At 46.3% G+C, this 12,452-nt stretch overlaps 2 protein-coding genes across 2 annotated transcripts; one reads left to right on the top strand and one right to left on the bottom strand.

Moving 5' to 3' along the window:
- Positions 1-2,626: 2,626 nt before the first annotated feature.
- On the top strand, positions 2,627-3,058 carry LOC134368218 (histone H2B-like). The gene has a single exon (XM_063084761.1). It carries the CDS (start codon positions 2,627-2,629, stop codon positions 3,056-3,058), a length of 432 nt encoding a protein of 143 aa, XP_062940831.1.
- A 4,672-nt stretch (positions 3,059-7,730) lies between these two features.
- LOC134367415 (thymosin beta-15A) lies at positions 7,731-8,841 on the bottom strand. Its single transcript, XM_063084156.1, has 2 exons — positions 8,742-8,841; positions 7,731-7,768 (listed from the first exon to the last, which is right to left on the bottom strand). Exons 1-2 carry the CDS (start codon positions 8,839-8,841, stop codon positions 7,731-7,733), a joined length of 138 nt encoding a protein of 45 aa, XP_062940226.1.
- Between the last annotated feature and the right edge of the window lie 3,611 nt (positions 8,842-12,452).

Raw genomic sequence — 12,452 nt, 5'->3', positions numbered from 1 at the left:
CAGGTTCAGGGATAAGGATAAATTCTGCCTCAGCATCAGTCACAACTGGAGTCTCACCCGTAGCAGATATATAAGATTTGTAGATGAGATTTTGGACTTAAAGTTGAACTGCAATGGGTTAAGATTTGGGGGCTGTAGGGAAGGTGTGAATGTATTTTTCATGGAAGTACATTAATTTTTTGGAGGGGCAGAAAGCTTAGTATTCTTTATTGAATTGTACCCTCTCAAAATTCTTCTGTTGCCCTTGTGACCCCCCCAGTACTTCAGGAGGTGACCCTATTTTGGAGATAGTCTCTATAGAGGTAACTGTGTTTAAAGTGAAGTCGTGAGGGTCGGTCCTAACCCAATATGACTGGTGTGCTTATGAAGAGGGGCTATTTGGCATCCAGAACTGTGAGATGATAAATATATATTTTTTAAGTCACCGAGACTCTCGAATTTATTTACGACAGCTTTAGAAACTAATATAATATCTGTAAATCAACATGATTAAAAGCATAAAACCATTCAAACAAAACAACAAACAGCAGTCAAGGACTCAGACCTATTTAATGACACAATTCCCCTCAACTGCAAGTCCAAACATTTCAGGAGGCTTCTAATTGGTTCAGCCTGGGACACCTCATCCAACAGGTCCCTCCCATCATCCCCATTGCACATAGACGCAAAACATGAGGTTTTACCTTTCTAAAAAAAAAAAATGTATATATATTTCCACACACATTATATTGCCTGGCAATGAACAGAATTGGTAAAATCTGAATGAATTAAACTAGTAACTTCAGTTTCTAAAGAAGGTGGATTAGATATTGTTTCTTGACATTTTTGACTCAGTTATTTCTCTCCTGTGTTTCAGTCCTCAAATATATATCCACAGTCACACACACACACACACACACACACATAGTATATATACACACACACACAAACACACATATACACATACACATATACATATGTGTCTGTATACATGTAAAAATGAATATATATGTGTGTACATACAAATATATACATATACATATATATATATATATATTTATATTTATATATACATTTGTTTTTTTTTAAATTTCTGGCCGGTGCTGGAATCCTCAAACTCATGGAGAATAAATAACGAACTGTAAGCATCCATATGGGGAACATAGTAGGAGCAGGACAAACATCCTGCATCAAACGTTTTTCGGCATTCTCAGTATTATGGAGTACATACAGAAACACAAAGGAGGACCCAACCGATCACAGAAATAACTAAGGAGAAAATTTCAAGAAGCAATACCTATCCCTAGGCTTTCTAGAAACTGAAGTTACTATTTTAACTCGTTCAGTTTTATCCAGTTATGTTCCTCTCCAGTCTATAATCTTTGGGTTTAGAAAGCACAAACCTTCATGACTTGCATTTATGCATAATAGGGATGATGGAAGGTCCAATCAGAGCAGCTCAAGCCCCAGTCTGTTCTCAGTCAGGCAATGAGGAACCTGTAGCCACGGAGTCATAGCCACCGGCTCACCATGGAACCGGGTTTCCCAAGAGAGCCAATCAAAATTTTCCTGGACTCTTCAGCCTTGGAGTTGAGGTGGAAGCAGCTCCTGATGGAATGGGTGTGATTCTTTGCCTGAGGGCTCATTTACTGTGAATTGTGCTGTATGGTTGTTTATTGTATTTCTTTCTCTTTCTTTCTTTCTTTCTTTCTTTCTTTCTTTCTTTCTTTCTTTCTTTCTTTCTTTCTTTCTTTCTTTCTTTCTTTCTTTCTCTCTCTCTGTCTCTGTCTCTGTCTCTCTCTCTCTCTCTCTCTCTCTCTCTCTCTCTCTCTCTCTCTCTCTCTCTCTCTTTCTTTCTTTCTTTCTTTGTAATGGTGACAAGTTCCTTGATGACCTCCATTTCTCTAATTCTTCTTCATTCTGTACTGGTTCCGTATTTGGGGTTCATTTTTCCACAAATACATTTAAGGAATAAATTTTCTCGAACTGTCCGATTTTTGAAAAGCACGTGATTTTAAACTATTTCTTGACTGTCTCTTACCTTTTGGGTGACTTACTGCAAAATTAGACCAATACCTTTTTTCTCTTTCAATCAAGGGCTGTTCTATGTATTCAGCAATGCTAGAATGTAGGGTACTTTTTCGGATCTAAGTATCATTAGGAGTGTGACTACAAACCTGGTAAATGCTGAATTTTCTTATGTAGGTCTAAATACCCCAGTTGTGTTTGATTTCACTCTTTACAAACGGTAGTTTTTTACTCCGTTATCCTGATTCATTGAGGGTTTCGATCAGAACCGGAGGCGGGAGGTGGACCGACACATCTCCACGTCCAGGAGCCCTCTGCTGGCCGTGTCACAGCCTTCCTGTGTGGGTTCTCTTGCTGTGAATTTCTGTATGGGACCAGACAGGCAGCTTGCAGGGCTCCAGACGCTCACTGTGATTGGTGGAGGGACCGCCAGCAGGAGGACCGTGCAGTCCCAGCGCACTCCGCTAGGCTCACTCACGCGCTCCCTGTGTGCCCTGACACCCAGTCAGAAGTCGAGGTCACGCATGACGTGAGGCAAGGCAGCGACTATAAAAAGGGCTCCCCGCCTGGCAGCAGCGCCATCGTCGGTGCCTCCTAGCTCTTGGGGGTTGCCTGAGGGATGGCGGAGCCTGCCTCTGCCCCGTCTCCGGAGGAAGGTGTCAGCACCCAGGCGCCTGAGAAGGGCGCTCCGACGGCCCTGAAACAGAAGAAGCCCAGGCGCCATCGCCACCGCAGCCGCCGTCACACCCGCTGCCGCCGCGGCCGCCCCGGCAAGGACAGTTTCGCCACCTATTTCCCCAGGGTTCTGAAGCTGGTCCACGACGGCCTCAGCCTGTCCCAGCAGGCCGTGAACGTCATGGACTCGTGCATTAGCGACCTCTTCGAGCGCCTCGCCGAAGAGGCCGGCCGCCTGGCCCGTTACAACCAGCGCTGCACCCTCACCTCACAGGACATCCAGGCCGCCGTGCACCTGCTGCTGACCGGGGAGCTCCGCAAGCATGCCGTGACCGAGGGCACCAGGGCTGTGCTCAGGTTCACCATGAGCACATGAGCCGCCTCCTGCCCCCGGGCACGGCCCCCCAAAGGCTCTTTTCAGAGCCGCCTCAGATGACCCGAAAGACCTGTAACCACTTAATTTATCGTGCTATTTGTGGCTTCCTCAAAATCCGAGTAAATTTTCTGTTCTTCTGTTGCTTTTTGTTCTGTGTGGCCTAAAATAATTTTCTAGAGTTTTCCGTGAGTACTGATCTCCTACATATCCTCTAAGGAAAAGTGATTTTAAGAAATCAACACGATTAGGAAATGATGACTGCGCTATGGGTGTTTGTGGTTTCCGTTTGGAAATTCAGAAATCAAGTAGAAACATCAGCAAAGCACCAAAATGACGTTGGGAATTGTAGACAGGGAACAAAATGGGACTGACACAGATGAAATGTCTGTGGGACAAGGGACGACTGGGTTTGAGGACTAGAAGGGAACAGAACGCATGACTACTTTCTTCAGTAGTTGATGGACGAAAATGTGGCACCTCCTGGTGCGGTTTGCAGAGAAAACCAACTGAAGGGAAGAGTCAGCGCTTACGTAATTGACAAACTGTTGATATTCATTACATATAGAAATTATAATTTTGCTATGTTGGATTAAATAAAATATATTATTAAAACTTTAAAATAAATAACACATCCTAAGCATCTATATGCGGAATAGAGTATTAACAGGACGATAACACTCCAGTCAACCTTTTTTTCCGCATTAACTTTATTACTTAGCCCATTAGAAACACACGTGAGGAAACAAAACACAGCATAGAAAAAATTAAATCCAAGAGTTCCACAACAGTACTTATTCCTAGGCTTTCTAGAAACTGAAGTCACTACTTTACTAGTAACTAGCAACTAGTTCCTAGCAGCTAGTTACTACGAACTGGTGACTAGCGCTCCTGGACGTCAAGGGACCTGGCTGCCCATCCCCTACATCCAGTCCTTATTTAAAACCCTCAATGAATCTGGAACAAAAAGTGGAAAAGCCCAGGTTTTCATAGTGAAAACTAACCGATAGGGGATATTTTTAAATATGCAACCTGTGTAAAGTGTAAAATAAATCTATTCAAAACTCTTAGATGCTGAAAAGGAGAGCACATTTTAGAACTGGTGACTACATATTAGAGCTCCTGTGTAAAAAAAAAAAACTTTTTCTAAATGCTTTCAAATTTACTTTTCAATGAAAACTCCTAACAGAGGAAAAGGGAATCGATTATGTGGCAATGTTTTAAAATCAAAAGATTCTGTGGTAATTTAATTCAATCACAGGACTTCCATACACTTGTGCACATATAAATTACAGAAATCGATCCAATTATATGATATACAAACTCGAGCGTTATGTATAATAAAAACAATGAAGGACAGTTATATTAGTGTTGACAATGTAGTTCACAGTAAAGAATGCTGAGAAGCCAGCAGCAAGCCACCTGCCACCTGCCAGAAAACTACCCACTGCAGGGAGAGGAGCAAATGGGAACAAGGAGGTCAAGGGGTACAAATCAGGAATTGGGCCAATGAATACGTCTGGAGATCCAAAGTACAGCAGGACGACTATTGTTAATAATGTTGTGTTTGATTCTGAAACTTTACCAAGACAGTAGATTTTAGATTCTCTTAGCATACAAGGGTAGAAGGTGATGAAGATGGTCATTTGTTTGACTGTAGTAATCTCTTCACTATGTATATGCGTACGAGCCAGAGCCATCGTGTCGTACACTTTAACTATAAGGAAGGAAGAAATAAAAAAAGGAAGACTAATACACATTGGCAGCACGCCCCCTGACCCCTGCCCTCAAACTGCCACGGGCACACCTTCGGAGGGCTCCAGGATTTACGGGCCGACTGGGGTGGCTCTGAAAACAGCCTTCGGGGGCGATGCTCGGGGGCGGGAGGCAGCTCAGGTGCTCATGGGGAACCTGAGCTTGGCCTTGGTGACCTCGGACATGGCGTGCTTGGCGACTGTGCCAGCATTGTGCTAAGCACTTGACGGGGAGTACCTCAACTACTTTTCACCACATCCCCTTGAAGGAAACAGTGTTATCATCTCCATTTCTATGGATGAAGAAACTGAACCACAATAGATTGTCACTTGCCCGAGATCATACCGGTTGAAACTTCCCAAGGCAAGGTTCAAACATATTCCTATGCATTTGAGAGACGAAGGGCAAGATATTTTTCTCAGGTGTGAATATGCGATGGTTACATTCTAGGGCATTCCTAAAACTCACTTGCCTGTGCAGTTTCTTGAGAATTTTAAGTGATGACACTAAATGAGGTTTTTGACCCTTTGTAAAGATGAAGTCGTCGTGACATACGATTTGGCTGATTTTTGTCTTTGGATTAACTTGCAGCATATATATTATGGCTTTCCAGCTTTTTGCCATTTTCTGTTCTTTGCAATTAAGGACATGTCGGCCTATGTACACTGACAGGATACAGGTGTCAAAGCATGGACCAGGTATTTTCAAAAGATGTAGACATGCATAAGAAAATCCACTTAACTCCAGGCTTTTCTTTTTTCCCGTAAATGTAACTGCTACAAGAAGACCTTCGGATGGTTGGTTTTGCAAATAATAAATGGATTCAGGGCTCTGAAACCTCAATCCCGGATGCTTGGGAAAAAAACCTCCCTCTGCTTGGAAAGACAAGTGAACCTAGTCACTCACTACAAGATTAGGCCCATGTGATTTACTTGAGAAATGCAGGGCAAAACTACTTCCAGTGAGCAATCGTTCTTCCCGTCTTATTTCTGTAGGAGCGTTCACTTAGAAACTATGTGACTTCCCCTCCCACCACATACCTCTCACTTGCTCCCACTCAGTTTATCATTTACACTGCCCTGGGAGGAATCAATCCTTTAAAAAAAAAATGACGGTTACCAGGTGCAACTAAAAACTGGGAGTTTTCGTCCCATCCCCAGCTCACCTGACATGCTTTCCTTTAGGCATCTGAAATGGGCCTAATCTTGAGCTGGATTAGTGTGCTAATGCACACGTTACTGAGTCTGTCGTGGACGTACAGCATCTTTATCAAGCTGCAAATGGCAAACTGAAAGGAGAGCAAATGGGCTGGATGACAGAATCGGGATCCAGGGACCTGATAATGGCTAAACTTGTGTCCGTCCATCTAAAGTGCAACCGTTATGGGTCCCCATCTGTGTAACTTGGGTCCAAATGCTCTGAAAAGGTCAGCTGGAGAAGACTTGGACGTATGGGGGCAGGAAAACAACAGCTGACTTCAAATACTGGAGGATGGATTAACCACGCTGTATGGGTCTCCAGCATGCTCTCCTAGGATTATGGCATAGAAGTTACAGGCAGGCAGGGAAGCGTGTAAGCAGCATGTCAGTGTAAGGGACTGAGTGACTCTACTGGGCAATTGCTTCAGGCAGATGGTAAGGTAGTGATGACCAACATGGTGACCTCCAGGGCTCAAATCTTCTGGTTACCCTAAGCTCTGAGATTGTGTCACCTCAACCACACTTTACCTTAGTTGACCCACCTACTGTTTTGCTTGTGGAAATTTGTGCTAGAGCAGAGAAAACACCTTCCACTTTCTGTAACCCCAGTGAGTATTTAAGGATGTGAGCCCCTAGAAAGAGGGAGGTAAGATAATAGTTGAGGTTGCAAATAGGTATGGACGGTATAATCCCTTATGGTGGGAAGATACCTATAGTAATAGATCACAGAGGGGCCCAGCCCTTGTAGCCTCATTTAACCTTAATGACTTCCTAAAAAGTCTATCTCCGGGTAGAGTCGCATTGAGGGGTAGACCTTCAAAATATGAATTTGGTGTGGCGGGGGTGGGGGAACACCATACGGTCCACAGCACTTATGCTCACCATGAAACCAAAAATGCTTGCTTCAGGAGACAGTAAATTCTGTTCAGTAGAAGAACCAGATCAGAGGTTCAGTGTTACAGGTCATCAGTGGGCATCAGATATCTGAGTTGACGCTCAACTGAAGATGTGATGTGCTCAGTACAGTGCGTGTTAACAAGTGCCTCCCGCGCCCTTTCCATCCAACCCCAAGCTTAGGTGCCCCCTCCCATTCAGTCGGAAAACACTTTCCAGAAGGCAAGACAGCCCAGCTTGAATTTCAGTTCTTTTTCAGCTTGAGTGGGTCACTTCAGACCCTGTGTTTGGCTTTCTTCACTCTGAGATAAGGGGCTTAGTCCACTGCTGAAGAGGTTTTCCTTCAACCGTTTTGTTTGGCGAAAAAGGGTACCCTTGTGTACTTTTCCTTCCTTAGAAGAAATGAAGTCGAGAGCCGCCAGATAATGACTGTATTTATTATTTCATTACTACATTGGAAATAAAAACAAACTGTGAGAAGTTGCAGAAGCATGCAACTTCATGAAGATAATGAAGCAATGGAGGCACCCATTGCAGAAGGTTAAACCTGGCTTATCCTGCTGGGGGTGAAAGGGCTACACACACAAGGGTCAACACTGGTGAGATTATTCGCAACATCTGCCATCTGGAATTTACACACCAACGGCAAGTTTGAAAGCACACTTCAGGAAACTTTGGTTCCACCTGACCTTTTAGCCAGGGAATAGAAATGAGAGGACAGCAGAAGATGCCTAAAATCGCTACAAACACAACGGTTTGCAAAAAACAAGCATAAAACCAAGGCTCTCGGGCAATGTTGAAATTTCCTCTTGGGAGGAGATCCCGTTTTACGATGTCTGAGCACACTGTTTCTCCTGCTGGATCGCTGAGGGGAAAAAAAAAACAAAACAAAAAAAATATATATCACTAAGAGTATTTTCCTAAGATTTAATTCAGTTTCTTACAAAACAGCTTTAGGTAAGTCATGGAAGGCTGCCATACATGCTTTTAATTGAGAATGCTAAGGCACTAACCACAAATGCTCACAGCGGGGTGCATGTGTGCACGTGTGTGCATGTTTACCACTCGAACATTCATTAGAATCTACTTCAATTGCAGTTTTTTTGGTTTTTGCTTTCATTCGAGAGGCAGATTTGTGTTGTTGACAGTTTTTCGATAGATTATTTGAGACCGAGGAGGAAGTGAAGCATTTTGCTCACGTTTATCTCTGACGATACCATTTGGAAGTTATACACTTTGAGATAATTTTCACTAATTTCGGAACTCTCAAATAACGCACACATGACAGAAAATGCCCCTCAGCTGTTGTGAATATGCTTGGAGTTTCTCCAGCTGTCTGTTACTCTGGAGGGCAAAACTGATCCCTTAAGTCTGGGAGCCTCAAGTGCACCCAAGATCGAAACTCGTTCTGCATCCCTATCTTGTCACCAGATTGGAGAAGGCCCAGACCGCAGAGCTGGCATGGTTCTTTAGGCATGAGATAATGGACTCAAATTTCTAGATGCAGAAAAATGCCAAATAACTAAAAGTAGACAGAAGTAAGGTTTTTCTAGTGCTAAGTCCAATGTTTAAGATTGGTTTCAATGTGTGTTTTAGTAATTTTCCAACAGGGAAGTGGTTTTTACTTCCCCATTACTACTAGGGCCTATCATGTGCGAACCATTTATATAATCCAAAGAAGGAGACAACTCTTTGATAGTTGTCATGGCTGCATAAAATAAAATGGTACTCTAATAATTACTTCCTCGATAGTAAAAATTACTAGAAGATAGGTTTATTCACTGAAGATACCAACTTTCACCATTGTCTGTCTCAGCTAGAAACCCTCCATGACTTACTTTCCTTTGAGGGAAGAGTATTTTTTTCCTCGGTATGAGTTTTCTTCAGTTTTGACTTGTCAAACTTCTCCACCTCCGACAAGTCTGGCTTATCACTCATCTTGACTAAAAGAAAGACCGAAAACAATTTCTTTTAAGAAACTTCCCTGGCAGAACTATCGTCAGACAAAGTAGTAACAGTCATAAATGTTCAAACGTAATAGTCATGTATATTTTACCTACTGATCTTCCACAGGAAAACACCAGCGCATCTTAGAAGAATTCTATTTTCATTACTTTGAAATTCACTTCAATACCCCTATTCTGATAAGCAGAAAATGCCCTTAGATCAGGATACACTAGAAACCAAGACGCTCTAGAAACCCGGAGCCAACATGTCCGACTCTTTTAAAATCACAGCAAAGGTACAATGGAGGTAAGAGAAGCACAGGAACAATTAGGGGTCGAAGAATATAATAAAAACTTGGTTCAACCAGTCAATGATTTTCTAATAGATCACAGCACTATCTAAGAATCTTCGCTGTCGGTTCAATTACCGGGGGGTGGGGGGGGGGTGGGGTGGCGACGGCATTTTTCTTGGAGGATGGGGAGCAGCACACAAAAAGGGGTGGCCAAAGTTGTACTAATTTCTTTCCATTTTAAATGCCCCCAAACAGTAGATTAAGGTGCTGCAATAAGAGAGGGGAGAGGATTTAATCCGGTCGTAACTGGTTACTCGTCTTATACTAGCCCCTTGTGGCAGCGGTTTGTAAACACTGTAAGAAGGGGCAGCTAATTAGGATCAGACTCACGACTTCAGCAGAATGGGATACGCTAAATACACAGAGTCTTATTTCACCACGTTTTCTCTGTCAAGGGCGAGGCAAGGAGACAAGGCTCAGAAGAGTCTTGCTGTGGACCTGATGAAATGCCTTGCGGCGGCCTCTGAACATTCTAGGTTCGTCCAGAACAAAGAATAAGAGACCCCAGAAACCGGAAGGCGGAGCTCTCCTGCTCATGTCTGTTCCCACCCTGGTGGGGCGAGACACGTCTAGCGACCAGAGTAGAACAGAGACGCCCCCAAGCGGCCAGTAGTTTCAAACACGTCCCCTCCATTCAGTTGACCTTACCCTATGACCCTCCCGTGCCAAGCGCTCAGAAGCCAACCTCAAAGCTGGGGAAACCGGGACAAACAAATAACAGGGCCGGGCGCACAGGCCACTTTGACAGGAGCATCTTGCTTTCATTGGAAAATAACTGTCATCCTGGTCGGGCGCCTGGCCGAAGGGCCACGGGAGGGGAGGGAGCGAGGGGCCAGGCCCAGAGGGCCCATTCCGGGCGAGCCCTCAACTCCGCTTCGTCCTCGAAGCCTCCGACCTGCACTTCTTCCGCGGACCGGCCGGCCGCTTTGGGGGTCCGCCCCTCGGGCCTTCCAGGGCCCGACCCCCGGGAGGGCTCGGCATCTCGCACAGGAGGCGCGCCGAGGGCAGACAAAGGCACGAGTCTCGCCCCGCGGCGCTGACGGGAAAAGCCAACCCCAATCCGGGCCCCTAGGGCTCCCGAAGGCGCGACAGCCCCGCCACGGAGTCCCTGCGTGCTCCCGTCCCCATCGTCCTCTGGCCCCAGCGGGACCGCACCTCCTCACCTGAGGGCTTGAAGACGCCTGAAGGACGCCCCTGGGGTGGAGAGAGCTGCTCACTGCCTTCGTGGTGTGCGTTCCCGCGCAGAAACCCGCACTTACAAGGCCCGGAGCAGGCCCCGCCCGCCCCCGCCCCCACCCCTATCATTGGCCGAGGTGTCCGGGTGAAAGGACGAGTCGACACCAGTTGATGATCCACCGGAGAGGGCTCGTTTATTAGGCGGCACACAAACATATACATAGGGTTTTTAGGGAAAGCTGATTGGCTTAAGATACAGTCCCTACTTAGCATACAGCATGGGGCTTGGGGGGTGAGCTGATTGGTGTACGATTCGCGCCCGTAGGAAGGAGAACACGGAAGGAAAGGGCAACCTGCACCATGATGGGGTGTGGCCGAGAAGGACTTATGTGATCAGGGTGTGATCCCTTGGGGCATTTGGGTTCTTACACCGGGCCTCATTTCCCAGCCCCTACCTCCGCTTTAGCCTTGCAGGCCCGTTCCCCCATGTCTTCCCTCTACTTAGGACCTCACCCCAGGAACAGGGGCTTCATGATGTCCTAGCCGACCTCACCTTCCCAGACCCCATCACAGCCCTCTCTGATTGGCTCAGGGACCGCGGGCTCACATTCCTTGCCTCTCCCACTGCTTTAGGCCCGAGGGTCCTTATTCCTTTCATCCCGAGTACACTCACTCCTCCAAGATAATAGGGGCCTCTACCAGAAGCAGGCACATTTTGCCCAGTTACCTTTGAAGGTCTGGAACTCTGAGATCCAAGCCAGATGAGCTGTAGTCAAGCTCGCACAACTGTTTATAGCCATCGGACCCTAAGTAGGCCATGATGACCAAACAGTGGTATGGAAGCGTTGCTCAGCGCTGCCTGTTCTAATCCTTGCCCGGGTCATGGAGGAGGTGAGCGTGGGTGGTTCAGAGTCATTCACTCCCACAGCTGGACGTCTCTACGACAATGAGGCTCTCCTGGGCCAAAGCCACATTTTCAACTTTCTCAGCCACTGAACAAGAGAACAGTCAGTTGATAATAACCACAGGAGAATCTACTAAGGCTATCCGTCTTTATATCTCCAATCCCTAGCACTTTGTTTGGCCCACAAGTGACCCTCGATGTAGACATGTCCGTAGATTAAAGTAACATAATAAATGCGTGATTTAGAGTCAGAAATTAACCCTGATATCTGTGTATAGTCGATTTTCAGTACAGGTTCCAAGACCATTCAGTGGGGGAAAAGAATAATCCCTGTCACAAATGGTGCTGTGACAACTGGATATCCACATGCAAAAGAGTGAACTTGGACTTCTATCTCACACCATGTATAAAAATTCATTCAAAATGGATGACAGATCTAAGGGCTGACACTTAAAAACTCTTAGAAAAATCACATCAAGGTACACCTCCATGACCAGGCCCTGGCAAGCATCACTCTCCTGTCGCAGGAAGAGGCGGACAGCCTGAGTGAGGGCCAGCTCCTCCATGGCCGGTGGAAGAGCGCCTGCTGGAAGCGTGCTACTGCCAGCTGGCAACAGGCCACATAGACAGCCACTCCTGGGCGCAGCCCCGGGACACCTGCCACGGTCCTGTCGCCCTGGTGATACGCAGAGAGCGGCATCTGAGGCGGGGCCTGGCCTGACCGTGCTGTTGCTAGGCTACAGATTGCGTATCCCGGTAGCTAAGGGCGTCTCCCAGCCTCTCCCTCTGAACAAGGCCAAAACTAAACTCTTGACCCCCTGTGACCCCAGTTCCGCCTTTGGGGATTTCTGCATTGTTCCCAACCATCAATCACTCCTCTCTCTGGCAGTCAACGTCCCTGCCCCACTTGAGCCCTTGACTTGAGCTCCCATGCCACCTGAGGCTCCGTCCCCCTCCATAACATAACCCCTTTTGACATTCATCCTACCAGGACACCTCAGTCTTGGCCTTGAGCTCCACCCCAATGAACACCATCGTTCCGGTGACTAGCTCAGGGTCCACGTGGGAGCCTCCTGTGCCCCCGCCCCAGACAGCACCTCCCACACGGGGACACCAACCCCCATTGTCACCACGAGAGTCTGCTCCCCTGTGCCCTCCCTGTTCCCTGAC

Source organism: Cynocephalus volans, chromosome X (genome assembly GCF_027409185.1).
Source record: "Cynocephalus volans isolate mCynVol1 chromosome X, mCynVol1.pri, whole genome shotgun sequence".
Taxonomy (NCBI): Eukaryota; Metazoa; Chordata; class Mammalia; order Dermoptera; family Cynocephalidae; genus Cynocephalus; species Cynocephalus volans.
Note: the sequence above shows the minus strand (reverse complement) of the source record. Positions and strands in the feature narration are given on the sequence as shown.